Source organism: Diabrotica virgifera, chromosome 3, assembly GCF_917563875.1.
Source record: "Diabrotica virgifera virgifera chromosome 3, PGI_DIABVI_V3a".
NCBI classification, from domain to species: Eukaryota; Metazoa; Arthropoda; class Insecta; order Coleoptera; family Chrysomelidae; genus Diabrotica; species Diabrotica virgifera.
Window position 1 is genome coordinate 271,064,703 of NC_065445.1, and position 18,686 is coordinate 271,083,388.

General features: G+C 31.6%; 2 protein-coding genes across 3 annotated transcripts in view; one reads left to right on the forward strand and one right to left on the reverse strand.

The window, feature by feature from the left end:
* The window catches only part of LOC114325578 (protein artichoke), a 35,949-nt gene extending 24,509 nt beyond the window's left edge, over positions 1–11,440 (forward strand). Inside the window, exons 6-7 of the mRNA XM_050647396.1 lie at positions 3,378–3,614; positions 11,080–11,440. Of these exons, the coding sequence (XP_050503353.1) occupies positions 3,378–3,614; positions 11,080–11,292 (450 nt within the window). The 3' untranslated portion in view covers positions 11,293–11,440. The remainder of the gene's footprint in view (positions 1–3,377; positions 3,615–11,079) is intronic.
* The window catches only part of LOC114325577 (uncharacterized), a 101,121-nt gene that overhangs the window by 70,969 nt on the left and 11,466 nt on the right, over positions 1–18,686 (reverse strand). For both annotated transcript variants that reach the window (XM_028273677.2, XM_028273675.2), the window contains exon 2: positions 13,071–13,223. In XM_028273677.2, the coding sequence (XP_028129478.1) occupies positions 13,071–13,223 (153 nt within the window). The remainder of the gene's footprint in view (positions 1–13,070; positions 13,224–18,686) is intronic.

The following is an 18,686-nucleotide window of genomic DNA, read 5'->3' on the forward strand; positions in this document are numbered from 1 at the left end:
ACAACCTAGACTTAGTGCCTTGTCTATGCTGAGCATCGAGAAAACGCTTGTCAAGAGCATTCCAAATTTCAATGAGAAGGTCATAGACTATTTTGCAGAACTAAAGGATAGAAGAATTGACTTAAAATATAAAAATATTTAAAGTAAGTTTCGTTTTAATAAATTTACAATTTATTATACTATAAATATTCCTATCTATATATCAGTCAATAACCTGTTCATACCATTTTTCCTATATTTTTTAAAAGATTTACTCTAAAAAAAGACAAATTTAATTTTCGGAAAACTAGGGTAAATAGTATTGAGTTTTATCTAAGTCTGTATTTTTTATCTAAAATATAAATGCTAAAAGATCTTTTAAATACTTTAAAAAATCAACAGTTTGAAGTTTTCAAACCAAAATGACCCCCCTGAAGATTGACCCACGAGCCGCCGCTGGCACTTGGTACAAGCACTCTGACCGAACGGTTTCAAAACTTGTTAGTTTTTCATCAGATAATGCATAATATGTAGCTATCTATACTATAAACCAAAGTGAAATAATACAGACGACTAGCCGCGAATTGTAACTAACGAAATGGCCTGGGTACCATAGCGACATCTGCTAGATACAAGTCAAAGTTTTTAATTTAATAAAATATAAAATAATATTAAATAAAATGGTCCCAATAAGGTGTTTTATTTAATATTAATTTATATTTTGTTAAATTGAAAACTTTGACTTGCAATTTTGAATTATTGTTTGAATAGTTTACGCACAACTTTTTTGAGTTTTTTTCGTCATATTTCGCGAGAACAAAGGTCTATGATCGACTATATTCTTTCAAATAGAGAAGCTACATCCTTCCCAAATTTTTTCAGCCAAAGAACAAGGTATTTATACCAAAAAAGAAAGCAGACAAATACAGAGAAACACATATCTAAAGCGATGGAGTCGAGGAAAGCTGGGCAAAAATTAAACCAACCATCTTGAAATGCTAGAGAAGCTCTGTGGTTTCTCCCAAACAGAAAAACTCTGTGGTTTTGTAGAGGTGAAAGAATGAGGTGAAGACAAAGAGAAGGAAAAAATGCAAAGAAAAGAAAATAACTTAGCTGAAGTATGTATATGCAAACAAGACGAAGAACACACAAGACAATCGTACGAAGATTACAAGAAAATAAGAAATGAAACTCGTGTACTTGTAAGAAGAATTAAAAACTAGCACTGAGGACGCTTCCCAAAAGAACTGGAACACGATTTTTATGGTTTACAAAAAGAAATATGGCGCTTTATAAGAGGTCAAAGGGCTGAGGGGAAGAAATTAATAGACCCGAAACACGTCGAAAAGGATACATAGATGACTATCTAAAGAAGTTATATACAGAGGAATAATAAATGATGTTGGAATCATAACCATAAACCATAAACAAAACAATTTACATGATAACAATAATAATAAAGAATACTGGATGGCATGACAAACAATTCCTTAATTTATGTTGCAACCTCTTACTTATAACAAATTTTTAACTGAAAATATTACACCATATCTTAACAATAGATAATTCTCAGCATGGAAAGAATCGCCACCAACAACTGATTCATTTCAATTAACCGTTATTCTTGGATGCAGTTATTGGTTTATTACTCAAATTGGCGTTACAAAAAATAAACATTAAAACAAATTAGGAAACGATCCATATTTAGACATTACACATCTCTCGATAGCTCGGAGCTTTGACACTCCTAAGAATGATAAGTGATTACTCAACTATCTAATAATTGTTAATTATAGGCAAGCATTTCTTTTGTCCACCTACACCAGTATTGTCAGTTTATGTGCGATAATAATTAGATAGATACTAATAAAATATTAGGTTTTAACTTTAAATTGTATGAAGTCCAGTGGTTATATTGTGTATCCAAAAGAGACAATATTATTTTTCAAAATATTCTAATTTATAATATACGAGGTGTGTTTCAAAAGTTTCCCAGGTTCGTTCATAACTTCGCGCAAAACGTTCCAACGCCCTCTGATAGCGGTTTTTATCTTCAGGAACTTGTATACTATGTGTGCGATCTCTCTCTGTCAAATGCCTTCTTAAGTAGATCAAACATAGGAATTCGGGTCTATTGTATTCTAACGTTTTCTCTGTAATCTGTTTTATGACGAATATTGCATCTGTACACGACCTTTCCGTATGAAAACCTTGTTGTCAGTTCTCATCTGCTAATTTTATAAGCTTGTTTACTCTTGAAATATTCAAGACTACGAAGCAAAAATAAACGACATCTTAAATGATGCAGCATATATCAAAGAATCCCGTCAGACCTTACAACATATCTAGAGAAAATAACAAAAGCCAAAATCAAAACCTCAGACATCAAGAAAAAACAACAGTTCCATCTCATACCTAGAGAGAAGTCGTCAAGATATCCAAAATAAATTTTACGGCCTATCCAAGGTACATAAGGCAGGATTATCATTGCGGTCAATATTTAGTTCTATCCGATCTCCTCTACAACCACTGGTGAAGAACACTGGTGATGAAGAACATCAAAATGAAGAAAGGCATAATGTGAAAACATTAAAACAGTGATAAGAAAAAACGGCTTCTCAACATATACCATCGAAAAGGCTCAGGATGCCCAAAGAAGAATTAAGGACTCAACAGAAAACAAACGATTGGTAAAACCATTCTACCATATTTAAAGAGAAACAACAGAGAATACAACATACAACAGAAAAAATAGGGAGAGTGCTGAAAAACACAAAATAGAAACGATATTTAATACTGATAGAAATTAAAAGAAAACGTGAACTCAGAGAATTAACAGAAGTAGAAAAAAATCCCAACAATTTAAACTAAAGAGATGATGCTCAAAGGCTTCCAATAACATGGAAAACAGTATTGAAGAAAAAGACAAAAATAAATTGGGTAACAAGACCGACGAGTATTATCCCTCCTATCTATACACGCACAGGACCAAAAGAAGCGCTGCCGAGGACCATTTGAAAGAAGAGCACCAAGAACGACTATAATAAGTAAGCGCGACGACCAGGAGAGTCAATTTACTTCAAGTACCAGCTAGAAGCGTTATTATTATCTGACTTGACAATGGCTAGTGCGATCTTGCCGAAACGTCGTCAAAACAATGGTTTTTCTCAAAACCAAAATCAATACAACCTCTGTTGATGTTAGTGTCCTTTCATTCAAAATTTGGGAACAGAGTAGCTCTCTATTTAAAAGAATATACTAGACTTAGTCGATCAGAGATCTTTATTCTCTGGTATTTTCACAGATATATGTGTGTTATTCTTTGTGAGGGAAAAATATTAATACATAATTCCTTTGTACAACAATATAAATAACAATAACTTACTTTACGATTTCAGTTAGATATAAGCAACAATTCCCTAGTTGATTTGGATCCGAGCTTGACGAAGTGGTCAAAACTAAAGATATTCAAAGTAAACCTCAATCCTTTGGAGTGCAGTTGCAGTTTGTACAACATATCGCAAGCTCTGCCAACATCAATAACCAGAAATCGAAACAGTCCTATGTGCATAGACGTAGGAAACGACGATGGTAGTGAAAGAATTTATTCATTAACGGCCGATATATGTAACCAGGTAAGAATTATTTGTACGACAAATACAAAAGAAAACTGTTAGTGATTTAGTGATTAGGTATTTCATGTTTCTTATCGATTAAGACCCAATACCCACTACGATGTAAAATCGAAATTGATGGGAAAAAATAATAAAGCAGGGGAAGCAAAGTTTAGATATGTGGGAATAGATATAACTAGTTACGGACATGATGAAGAAGAAGTACGACAACAAAGCTTAAAAGCAAGTAAAGCGGCGGGATCTCTTAATGACACAATCTGGAAGAACAAACACCCAAGATAAGAAACAAAAGCAATAATATATAAAGCAGCAATTAGTAGTGATGTTGAAAAGTAACTATTCGTTACAAAGTACTCGTTACTTACCAATACCGAAAGTAACGATTACTATACAGAGAGGCAAATCGTTATTTTGATTACTCTGATTACTTCGTTACTTCATACCAATCGTATCAGAGCGAGTAACGACTATTATATCTACTTTGATTACTCTGATTTCTTCGTACCAATTGTAACAGAACGAGTAACGACTACTGTATCTACTTTGATTACTTTTGAACGGATTGGGGGGTTGAATTGTCCCCTCTACCTCGTACAAGTCGCCTGTTTGGGGCGACTACCCTCGATGTGGTGGTTCCTGTAAAATTAAAACTCTGCAGGGATTAAGCTAATATAAACGAATTTACCTTCTTTATTTGGAGAATCATTTTCACAAAAATAAACTAGAACTCACTACTTACTAACTTTTACAAAACTACTTCGCATCTAGCGATCTAAATTTACGATGCATGTTGCTTCGTTGAGTGTAGGCACACGAATCTTACCAAAAACAGGCGCGAAAGAAGCACACACCCTGCATTTTACACAAAAGACTGGTTTTCAGACCCAACGCATTTTCAAGTATGCAGAAAAAACCTGCCCTGAACCTAGCCAAACCATTTTGCTGGTAGGAAAGAAAAGGCGAGCATCAATTGCACCATAAAATTACAAGTTGCAATTGCAACAACTTTGATTACTCTGATTACTTCGTACTTCCTGAAGGTCGTTATTGTATCGGAATACCTATACAAAATACCTACCTACTGAGAAATACTCTCGATATGGTTACCGTTACTCAAATACAAAAGTAATCATAGTAATCAAATCATTTTTATCCCTTAAACAGATCGGTGAAGGTCGTTGTTATATCGGAATACCTATACAACATAACCACCTACTGAGAAATATGATATACGATTCTAGATATGATTACCGCTACTCAAATACAAAAGTAATCATAGTAATCAAAGTAACGAATACTATAAATGATTACTTTATACAAAATACCTACCTACTGAGAAATACGATTATCGATATGATTACCGGTACTCAAATACAAAATTAACAAAAGTAATATTAGTAATCAAAGTAACGAATACTGTAAATGATTACTTTATACAAAAGTAACGATTTGTAACGAATACTCGAAAGTAACTATAATCAACATCACTAACAATTAGACCTATATTGACATACACGGCGGAGACATTGCAAGCCAATAAAGAGAGTAAGAAGAAGAAGAAGACCTGACATTCTAAAACGAGACGACTACTAGAAACAACAGTGATGAAAATACTTCGACGAATATCAGGGAAAAGTCTGTTCGATAGGGAGAGAAGCGAAAACATAAGCAAAGCATGCAATGTAGAAGACATAAATGGATGGGTGACAAAACGGAAACAGGAGTGGAACGAACACGTTAGTGGAATGGCAAAGGATAGGATAGTACGAATAGCATGAGATAAGTCAGCAAATGGACGAAGAAGTATTGGCAGACCAAGAAAAAGATGGTGCGATAATTTAAACAATTTAGGAGGCTAATATTGAAGAAGATACAGGCTTTAAAGCCTATATACAAGAAGGAAGAAGATGTTTCTTATCATTTACTTCAATAGTTTAGTTTATTATGTGTGCCACCAGAAAACGTATTGAAATCATCTACCAAAACCCAAAACAACAAAATGGAAGTCAGAATAGATGGACAACTTATAGAGACATAGGCAGCGGAATAAGACAGGGGGACTCATTGAGTCCTATGCTTTTCAATTTAATCATGGATGAAATCATCAAAAACGTCAACAAAGGAAGAGGATATAGAATGGGAAACAAGGAAGTAAAAATACTCTGTTAGGCAGACGACGCAATGTTGATAGCCCACGACGAAGGGTGTCTGTAAAGACTGTCCACAAATTTAATATAAGAGCAAAGGAATTTAAGTAATATGGCAATCTCATTTCAGAAAATTAAACAATAGTAATCAGCAAAGAACCAATCAGATATATTGAATGTATGTATGCAACAGTATTGAACAATACTTTGGAAAATAAAATACCTTGGGATTACACTGTCCAGCCATGGAGTCTTGGACAGTCCATCTTATCTTCTGAAAAGCAATTATGCCTGCTTTGGCTTTATTTTCAAATTGGCAAATTTTCAAATCATTGTCCTTCCATTAAGCTATGTCTTCTTTCTACCTTTCATAATATCTCTCGCGACATATATACAAAGGGTTCACAATGATACAAACCATAGAGAAATAAAAAAGTTTTATTTCTCTATGATACAAACACTTTTTTGAATATTCCTTTTTCTACCTTAATTCATTTGCTTATTAACCGATGTAAGAGCTATTTTGTTTTCCTTGACGTCTTAGATATAGTTAGAAAAAAATGGGACAATAATGGTTTAGTGCCAAACCACATAGTGCAGTCACTGAAGGTTTTCACCTCCGATTTCGTTGAACCTCCATCGATTTTCATGAAAATTGGTGAGTAATTAGAGGATACCTCAAGGAACAAAGGTGACATGATTCCAACTTGCGCTTTTACCCTGGGGGTGGATGCCACCCCTTCTCGGGGGTGAAAATTATTTTATTAAAAATAATACCATAAGTCGATAAAGGGACAAATTATAAGCAAAATTTGTTAAGTTATTAAAATAAATAAACACTTTTTGAGTTATTAAAGACCAAAGATTTGATTTTTTCGTAAAAAAATGCATGTTCTAAATCGGTTTTTCACGTATAAATCAAAATCTATAAGCTTTTACAAAAAACTTATTATTACTGAAATTGAAGATAATAAAAAATTGAATACATTCCTCACATAAAGAACTAAACTAATGTTAGTTTAAAGTGAGTTATTGGAAATTGAATGTGTATTTTTTTCGACGAGTACTCAAATCTAAGTATTCAAGCTTAAATAACGGCAAAACGATACAATGAATAAAATATTTCTGCTAAACATTTGTTAAAGTACTTCGGAATACCTATCAAATGAGCTTCAGAACAAGTTAATAACGTCAAAATTAAGCAAGTTATAATAAAACTAAAAGAACAGTTTCGAATTTTTTAGGAAAAAGTGAAAAATAAAACATACGCCATTTCCACAAAAATTAAAATTTATAGTATTCCTTACAAGAACTTCTTTATATTAGCATAGTTAATATTTTCGATAATTTTGACCGGTTTAGAATGCATATTTTTGAAAAAAATGATCCTACTTACCTAATTTAAAAAATCATAATTTTTAAAATTATTGTAATTCTTATATTCTTTTGATAATAACTCCAAAAATACTCAATATACGTAAAAAATTATTTATTGCCAAATTTTAGTTTTTTATGTGCCAAATATTTTACCTGTTTTACTATTTCTATAGGGTGAAAAATAACCGAGATAGAAACGTTTAAATCTTAAATTTTGCTGTGGGAACCATGCAACCGGGGTCATTTAACTTTTTATTTTTAAAAAAGTAAGGGGTTAAAAAGATTTAAATAGCACTTGGAATTAACTTTTAAGCAGTTTTTAGATGAACCTGATATCGTAAACACGAACGGAGTTATTAAAAAAAAACAAGTAACATTTTTTGAAAAAAATTTTAAAAGATAAATTTTGAAAAAATTTTGGAGCATAAATTTTAACGCTATCTCATGTTCGGGGGCTCATTTAATAGATATTTTTAAGTACTTTGACAAATGTTTAATAAGTTTATGTTATAAAATGCATCTATTTCCCGGTATTTCAGCTTGAATACTTACGAGTTTTTTACTCGCCGAAAAAAATATACATTCAATTACCTATAACTCACTTTTAAAAGGTTTTTTTAGTAAGGGGTTTATTTCATTTTTTTATTAGCTTTAATTTTGATAATAACAACTTTCTTGTAAAAACTTAAACTTTTTAAGTTATTGATGAAAAATTGGTTAAAAACATGCATTTTTCTCAACAAAAATTAAAATCTTTGATCTTTAATAACTCAAAAAGTCTTGATTTATTTTAATAACTTTATATAACAAATTTTGCTTGAAATTTGTTCCTCTATCGAATTATGGGGTTAATTTTAATAAAATAATTTTCACCCCCGAGAAGGGGTGGCATCCACCCCCAACGTAACAGCGCAAGTTGGTACCATGTCACCTTTGTTCCTTGATATATCCTCTAACCACTCACCAATTTTCATGCAAATCGATGTTCAACGAAATCGGAGGTAATAGCTCATATCCACCTTCAGTGACTCCACTAACATAACTTTTGCGTTTTTTGTAAACATCACGGAAAAAGAAATTATAAATAAATAAATAAATAAATAATAGCTTTATTGTCCAACAGGTATCAATTTATAGGACAATTTTACACTAATTATAAACTAAATTTTAAATTTTAAAGAAAAGAAAAAAGAAAAGATAATTACCAAGTGAATTAAGAATTCAAATGAGACTTAGCCATTCTGACAAGTTGACTTATACTACAGTTGAATATATCACAATAGTTTACCAAACAATTATAATTTTCACACATAACAAATATGGGGGAGTTTAATATCAGGTTTGTTCTGGCTTGTGTAGTTCTGAACGTGGAAACATTTCTAACAGGATAAGAAGGTACATTAAAATTTATTTGTTTGAGAATATCGGGGCAGTCAATTAAATTATGCAGCAATTTAAATAAAAATATTAGTGAAGCACAATTTCGCCTCATTTCTAATGAAACCATATCTAAACTATTACACAGCTCACTATTTATGTAACCTCTCTCTGGATATATGCCGTTAATCTTAAATGATAAATATTTCAAAAATTTACGCTGCACCTTCTCAATCAACTGAACATGTGAATTATAAAATGGAGACCAAATTATAGACGCATATTCTAATTTACAACGTACATAAGAGAAATATAGTAATTTGACAGTTTTTATGTTAGTAATATTTCGGCTATTTCTGACTACAAATCCATATGATTTAAGTGCTTCAGAAACTTTTAAAGATATATGTTCAGTAAATGAAAGTTTACAGTCGAAGATTATGCCAAGATCTTTAATTTTATTCACATGTTCCAGTTCGCTACCATCAATAGCATAAACATAGTTTATACTATTATGTTTCCTTGAGTAACTTACAACTTTGCATTTATTTGCATTAAGATTTAAATAGTTTTCTTTACACCATTCATGCACACCACTCAGTTCATTCTGGATAGTGTGACAATCATTGATATCGTTAATTGCTAAGTAAACTTTTAAATCATCTGCATAACACAAACAGGGTACAGAAATTTTCTCACATAAGTCATTAATAAATAACACAAACAAGAGTGGGCCTAGATTTGATCCTTGTGGGACTCCAGATGAAGGTATGTATTTGTGAGAGTTATAACCATTATAAGATACAAATTGAGTTCTACCAGACAAATAGGATTTTATGAAAGCGACAGCATCTTTAGAAAAACCAAAAAGGGACAATTTGGAAAGAAGAACTCCATGATGAATTTTGTCAAAGGCCTTTGAAAAATCAGTATATATAACGTCAACTTGGGATCTCCTATCCAACACTTCAGATATGTACTGTGTTATTCCCAATAAGTTTGTAACTGTGGATCGATTAGCAATGAATCCATGCTGATATTGTGAAATTTGATTACGAGTGAAAGAGTATATACGATTATAAAGTATGATTTCAAAAATTTTGGATAAATTGCATATAATAGATATGGGCCTATAATTTTCTACACAACATTTTTCCCCATTTTTATAAACAGGACATACCTTTGATTCCTTCCAGATACTTGGATATTGTTTGTATAATAAACACAAATTGAAAATTTTTAATAATGGCTTAGTTAAAGCACACATGCAATCTTTAATAAAAAAGAGGGTATTTTATCAGGTCCAGAAGTCATCTTATTTTTTAATTTTTTGCTGGCTAGAATTATTTCAGTTTCTTGAACAGGATAAAAATTTAGACATTCAGTGTTGACCGCTAAGACATTATTACTGGTTAGTATATTACCTGCTTGATAAACATCATTAAAGTATTCAGCAAAGATATCAACGATATTTTGTGGTTCAGAAGTAGCAATGCCTTGATATTTCATTTCACCAGGAATCCGTGAAGTGTTATTTTTAGCATTTACGTATGACCAAAACTTTCTAGGGTTTACAGAAAGGGATAATTGTATATTTTCGATGTATTCGTTGTATGCCAATTTAATTTTTAGTTTTGAAAGATGTCTTAAGCGCTGAAATTCAAGCAGATCAGAGTGGTTTTTATGTAATCTAAATTTGTTCCTGTGCTTAACCTTTAGTTTGATACAGCGAATAATATCGGCATCAAACCAAGGTGGATATGTGTGGCTGAAGTTTTTGTAGACAGGAACATACTTATTAAATAAAAGAAAAATTCTATTATAAAAACTGTATAGAACTTTATCAACTTGAGAAGATTCATCTAGAAAAGACCAATCCGTCTCATACAATTCCCTATATAAATCACAAAAATTTGCCTTTTTAAAGTTGTAAGTTACCTGGTCAGAACCAAACCTGAACCTATTCGTAAAAATATTCGTAATATTAATTATAAGAGATATTAATTATAAATTATGTTGAAAAGTAAGTGGGAAAAAGAGTAAATTCGTGTCAATCCACCCTCATAGAGTGAATTAAAAACTAATTCACAACCCATGCAATTTAAAAAAATTTTAACCTATGCAATTAATAGATTTTGGCCTTTAAATTCACTATTATTGGTCTTAAAAATTCCATGAATTTGACACTCATTTGGTAACGTCAATCTACCAACAAAACTGTAAAATCTGACATTACAGAAATCATATAATTGTTTGCACTGTATTCTCATAGCAAGACAGAATCAAACTAGTTTTTGTATTAGTAAATAGTTGAGTATTTATTGTTTTTCTTCTCTGAGTCTTTTAAACACTTTATATCGAATTCGGTATGGAATTAAAAAGGTTAATGTTTTTGGGACTTAATTTTTTTTTTCGTATTTCCAAGATTCAAATTTTGAAATATATCTAATTTTGCTACCGATACTTTTTTGCCATTATAACAATCGCTACCTCAGGAACAAGAACACGCAAACATATAAACCCGGAAAATAATGTATCCTAACTGAACTTTTTATGTGTTTCAGGATCGACAATCACATAGCTCCAAAATAACCCAACATTTTAACAAAATCAGACTCATCATGATAATACTAAGCTCAATTTTGCTAGTTGTGACGGTACTTGGAGCTGTTGTAGCTGTATTGAGATTCAGGAAGTTAATCGCGTTTAAAAACTACCCATTTTCCGCTCAAGTAAGCTACTTCCCAGTGCAAACAACGCAAACACAGCACATATGATTAATTTGTGATTTTTTTGTTAAACATCGTAGTAATGTAGTCAAATCATTTACCAAATAATCGCATAGAATTGTTAGTATAAGCTATTATATGATATTTTGTATGGATTTTTTTGTATATATTAATAAATACCTACTTATGTACATAACTAGATGTTTTTTTTATTCACTACGTATCAGTCCAAAACAAAATCGTAGGCCCATATGAAGAAAATGTCTTGAATAAGAATGGAACGAGGCTTGACTTATGTGACCAGTATTCTTGAAGAATATGTTATAGTTTCTTTAGACATAAAGGGGCATGAATATACATTATACAAAATTATTTTTCAATAAAAAATCAATAGTAGACTATGTAGTTGTTAGAAAACAATCAAGGACAACGAAGAAATGAGAGTATATAGAGGAGCCACGTGTAGATTAGACCACTGTCAGATGAGATTCACGTATATACATAAGAAATAACAATCACAACAGTCTAACAAAAAGTAAAATGTAATGTAGATGAAAACATAACATCCAAAAATATGAACTTCTTATGAAATAAACTAAGTGACGAGTCAATCTCTTTTCTTTATAAATTGAGACTAGCATCAAAAAACTATATTTTTAACATTAACCTATATACAGAGGAAATATTTAGTGAAGCCTTGGAAAATTGCGAACATGGAATACTCCTAAGTGGAGAACGCCTAAACAACATCCGTCACGCAGATGACATCGCTATTTTTGCAGACAGTTTGAACAGTTTATAGCAACTAATAAACAAAGTAAATGAAGTAGTGAAAGATTTGTGCTACAAGTAAACCTACCAAAAACTAAATTAATTTATGTTCATCAACAAAAATAAAATTAGAGACGCCCAACTGCTTATCAAGAATACACCAGTGGACTGAGAAAAAACAGTACACCTATCTTGGAACAGTAGTAAACGAACAATGGGATCTGGGATCACTCACAAGAAGTAAAATGTAGAATAGAGAAGGCTAGGAGTGCATTCAATAACATGGCCAAACTCTTCAAAAGGCACAACTTTAATCTGGAGATAAAAGTAAGGCTTCTACGATGTTATATCTTCTCAATATTATACTATGGAGTTGAATCCTGGACACACTGAAGCGATGGAGAAAAAACTTGAAGCCTTTGAGATGTGGCTATACCACCTTTGGAAGAATGGGGAAAGAAAGAGAGGTGATGTTTGCCATTAAAATGAGAAAGTTAGAATATCTCGGACATATGATGAGAAACGGCACTAAATACAGATTAATGAAAGTAATCCTTCAAGGCAAAGTATACGGAACGCAGGGAATTGGGAGAAGAAGAATATCATGGTTAAAGAACCTGAGGAAATGGTTCTCCACAACAACAACTAATCTATTTAAAGCATCAGTTAATAAAATAATTATAGACAGAATGATTGCCAATATTCGAAACGAATAGGCACCAAAATAAGAAGCATTAAAGATATACAAGAAATAATAAATAAAGAACAAAACCCCACCTACACACAGTAGCAGAAGAAGCCATTGCCAGGAAAAATAACAAAATCGGAAGTAAGCAAAAAGGCATGGAAAATGTTGAAGAATTTCAAACAGAATACCCGTGAAAGAGTTCCCCATGAAAGTTTGTTCCCCAGTTTTTGACATTTAATGAATGTGACATATTTACATTGCTTCTTTTATTTTTGATTTTATTAAGTTAGGAAGAAATAATGAAAACGACAATTATTATACTACATTATATATATATATATTTCTTAAATGTACCATGCAATCTTACCTCATCAGATCCCTGCAATTCTTTGGTGTACACCAAAAATTGATGTAATATGCCCTCAGTTTTTTTGGCTAATTCGTTGAATTTGTATAAGTACTCGATTTGTTCTGAACAACTGAAGCATATTACGTGTGGTAGTTCGTCTTTTTCAGATACCTGTAAATTAAAAGAAATGTTGTAGTGTGACTGAAATCTAATAGTATAATATAAAACATTGCAAAGAGTAAACAAAACTGAGGCAACAAATTAAATTTTCAATAATAAACAAATATGTTGTTATTTGATCATCATTCTGGGTAGGTCTTGGCTTATTGTACAAGTTTGACTTGAATGTTTGAAATTGACTTGAGTTTGACATAATTTCAAGTCAAACTCAAGTCAATCCTTCTACAAATAATTCAAGTCAGTCAAGTCAAAGAAAGTGTGGGAAAGAAAAGTCTTCAGGAAAATATTTGGAGGAAAGCTATGAAATGAAATGTGGATAAAATACCAAATGTAGAACTGGATCTATGGAGAACCGAATATAGAAGGGATCATAAAAGCACAAAGACTGATATGGTTGGGATATATCCAAAGGATGCCAAACACAAGACTTCCCAAAATAATACTAACGGGAGAAAAAGGAGGAAAGAAGAAGAAAGGTAGACCGAAAACCAGATGGAAGAAATATGTTAAAAGTGACATAGAAGAACTTAAATCACAAATTGGAAAAATAAAGCAGCAAACAGGAGAGAATGGAAAAGAAAAGTAAACCAAACCATGGGCATTCTAGGCCTGGAGAGCTAAATTATATATTTACATCTGAGTACATAATGTGTAAAGACTTATATGGAAATTACCATGACGTCGATAAAATTACAACATCCAAAGTGGACCTACTCTAAGATGGTAAAATTACCATTGAAATGTTAAATATTAAAAGCATGCAAAATTAAATGTAACTAAAAAATTCTGGTGCTACTATAGTATGCGGTCTACCTATGCATATCTATTACAGTGCTATTATTATAGTGTGCAGAATAAGCCAATTTTGTGGCTTATTCCAAGCTAAAATAGTAAATTGATATGACAGAGTATTAATTATATTACATTTAATTAACAATTAAAATAATAATTCTCATATATTATGCGTTTTATTCACTTTGTAGAATTTCAAAATATTTTTGACGGCACTATAATTATGTGTCGTAAACCGCAAGCTATAACAGAAACGGATATTCGTTTGACTTTGGAACAGCAATAAAGCACTTGTTAGTCAGAATTCTCGTTAAGGGATGCAATAAACAAAATAAACGTGGATTCGTCATTTAAATAGTTGAGATAGATGAGAGTTTTTGTGCGATTTCTTTTATCTGAGGCCAGGTCGAAAACATCATATGGTGTCAAGCTGCCAGTTCGCTCGAAAATGTAACAAGACAGAAGTATTTTTTTTTTAAATTCAAGATTGTCATGCTTAAAAATCTACCTCTTAAAAGTTGTTTTCATTTTTACATCATATATTTCAAGTACTTTATTACTGCCTACTCCTGATGATTATAATTTATATAAAAAAGAAAAGATTTAAAAACAATTGAGTACCTAATAATAATAGGGTTATTGGTTTTATGTCTATAATTTAATTTTTTTTCAGATACAGTCTACACATGTTATGTTTGGATTTAAAATTTAAATATATTAACTTAAATGCATTAAGTTTTCTTAATTATCCAAACTAGCACATTTATAGGGTTTTATTTGTCTGTCTCTGGTTTAAGTAGCTATATCAGCTAATACATTTATATGTTTATTAAAATTTATCAAAAAAATCAATTTTTTGGCCTTGTTGGGTGAAGGGAAATTTCTCCTATTTCCTACCCCATCCCTTCCCGTAGATCCGCCACTAAGACATTATCGCACAAAGCACACACTTCGCAACGAACGTAACTGAACGCAATGTGATATTCAAACTTCAAACTGTTTGAAGAAGTTTGATTTCAAGTCAAATCTAAAGACATTGAAATCAAGTCAACTCAAACTTTTTTACAAAAAAGTTTGATTTTCAAGTCAAATAGTGATGTTAGAAGAGAATATTCTCGAGAATATTCTCGGCCAGAAAATTCTCTCGAGAATATTCTCGGCAAAATTTTTCCATATTTTCAAAAACTGAAACAAAAATAAAAACTAGATACGGGTCAAATTATTATAATTTAAAAAATATGTAGGTACTAGCAACGATGTTGACAGTGTCAATATTTATTGTTTTGGTGCAATGTTAACGTGCAAATATTTAGAATGGTGTTTATTTAAGCAGAGAAGAACAAGTTGAGGAAACTGAGTTTGTAGATAATTTAGCAACTTTATAATATGGTGATGAGTCGGCTGAAATAATGGCAGATTTGGAACTTTATCGGTCTAAGGAGGGATTTTTTGGAAAACCATAAGTTGTAAAATCAATTGAAAAACTAGACTTAATCATATGGTGAAAAGGTACCTGCTTCGGAACAAAATTAACTAAAATAGTAGTTGATATATTATTAAGCAAGCTTTCATCCAGTGCAGCGACTGAAAGAAGTTTCAGTACTTATGGTTTTTTTTATTCACTCCTCTCAAAGAAACCGGCTCACTGCTGAACGGGCTAGTAAGGTACTTTTATTGTTCACAATTTAAAATTGTTAGATGTACACCAATCCATGACTGAGCTGGCCACTCGTGAAAAACAAAATCCCACAACTCATTGTAATACATTGAATTGCAGAGTGTAGATGACTATAGAAATAGATTCTGAATCTGAGGTCTCATCTTTTATCATACCACATCGATTATTTGCTGTTAAGAAGAAATTTTCATTTTTTTATCAAAGAAATTTTGTGTTTTTTGTTGTTTTTGTATTTTTTTATATACAAAGAACGCTGTTGTTTCGTCTCATAATTTTGTATATAAGATCATGATTTTTAAAACCCTATTTTTCATCTACAACAATATTCTTAAGTGCATCATGGGGTTCATTCTCAGAAAATTCTCCATATCGAGAATATTCTCGAGAATATTCTCTGATTTTTCATTCTCGAGAATTTTCCAACACTAAAGTCAAGTCAAGTTTGTTGAGTAAGATCAAACTAGTTTGACTTGATGCATCTCTATCTTGGCTGCCTACAACTGTTTTCCAATTTGCTCAGTTTTCCATTAATCTGTAGTGAAATGGGATGGGACAAACTTTTTGGAGATCTGATTGGATCTCCAATTTAGAGCATAATATGCAAATGACATAAACATAATGAGCAAAAACGAAACAGGCAAAAATATGCAGACGAAAACTAAATCAAATGCTAAGCAAATAGGTTTTTCAATAAACACAAAAAAGACTAAAATTCTAGTACAAAGTCGATTAGAGAGAGCAACATAACCCTACCTGACAGTTGACCACTTGGAAAGGACCACTACATTAGAAAATGTAGATATCATTATCTACTTAGGAGTCAACATCACAAATGACAACATTGACGATGCAGAGTTTAGCAGAAGAATCACCCTAGCCAATATTGCACACTTTGCTATACTTAAATCAGACATTTAAATTACGAGACATACATCAAAGAACTAAGATACAAATCTACAAGTAGCCAATATTGAGCTAAGGATGTGAAACTTGGATATTGACTCAAAAATCTGTAAACCACAAGAATATATTTGGAAGAAAGGTACTGAGACAAATATTAGGCCCTATAAAGTAGAATATCAGGTGGCGAATCAGATTCACAAATTCCCTACTTGTCAAGCAATGATTATTACTAAGTTCAACATTGTAGGTTGCAGTTGCAAACGAAAAATCAATAATAAACAGTTATATAATAGGTATGACTTATTTATAAACTATAAAAATATAATTTTATGTATTTTAATTTTTTTCCATTTAAAAACCCATATCGATGTAATTAATTCAAGCAAAATTGATGAAGTCTTCATTATGCTTTCAGGTTGCATAGCACTGGCTATAAACAACAAAAACCACATACATTAATGGTACATTTTGCATAGATAACGTCTAGTGATAACTTCACAACTGGATTTTAAAATAAGTCAGGTGTGTTCTTGGAATTCCATGTAACTTTTCCAAGATTCAATTTAATTCTTATTTCAAATCTTTTTATAGCATATTATCTAATGCAGATTATTTTTATTTTACCATTTTTGGTAAGGGAAAATCCTTAAAAGTAAAAAACTGTTAAAAGTCCACCAAATAGTCATCTATTCTTCTTTTCATGAGCATTTTTCAGTGCGTCACAAATGATAGAAAAAAAGGTACGTCCGTGATAATACACATTTATGACATTTATTCTAACATGACATTTTAGTTAAATCTGACAGTTGTCACATTTTATTTGCAATTTGGCATAAAAACAAATCGAGTTTATTGCATTTATAAAATGGTATTTTCTTTGATTTGTATAGTCTTATAAATTGTACAGATTATATTCGTAGATATATTATATAATTATTAAATAATTTTTTTCGATTATGGCGCCATCTATTGACAACTAGAATAAATGTTATAAATGTCACCGACGAAATGTAATCACTGACATGCGTTTTTTTCTGTCACATACAATTTAATGCGTTAGAAAGAAATCGAAAAACTGTGACGCACTGAAAGATCCTCATGAGAAAAAGCATAGAACAAACTATACTTCGTTTTTAAACTAGGAGGAGTACTTAATTTAAATTTACTGAGCAGCAATGCTTGTTTGAAATTGGTCCAACCGCCAATCGCAGGCAAGTTTATTCCACTAAATTATGCAATTTTGACATTTATGGAATTTTGATACTATAGACCATTCCAGGGTGACGTCATTTGACAGCGACTGGAGGGCAAAGATCTTGTAAACAAAGTAGGTTAAGTGTAGAAAACCATTGTTTAATTTAAGAATATGATTAAAATACCACCGTTTTGTTCAGTTCCAGTGTCAAGTGTTCCAGTAAAAGTAAAAGAGATGAAGTGAGTTTTTTTATAATACCAGCCGCATTTAACACTAGAAAGTCGGAGGGGCCAATTTGGCCCCTGTTGCGATTTGAAGTTATTGTAGTTTTTTTATTTGAGGCAATAATAGTTTCATATTTTATGACTTTTAATATGTTTGATACAAAGACTTATTTAACACAAAAAAATATTGTTTACTAAAATTAAATGGTTTTTGTAACAAATCTACCATAGAAGTCTAAAGGGGCCAAATTGGCCCTGTGTAAGTTATTATCGTTTTCTGGGAAATTCGACGATCCTTTCTTTCAAATTCCTGTCGGATGGGTAAAACCATATTTATGTATGTTTATTGTATATGGTTACCCTTATACTGGTACTGATCATCCACGTAATAGAGATAAAATTGTTGGTGAACACAAAGATACAATTGTGGGTGTAGATGACCAAATGAAGCGTCTTTATATATACTACAAAAGTAACTTCAAGATGATGGCCTATGTACCTACGTGTTTTATAATACCCTTGACTTGGAAGCAATAAATGCATGGATTATTTATAAAGAAATATCTGGAAGTATTTTTTGTAAGTTTATTCTTCGGCTGTGTGAAGAATTATGGGCCCCATACCATGCCTCCCGAAATATAGAACTACGCCTAGCAACACCA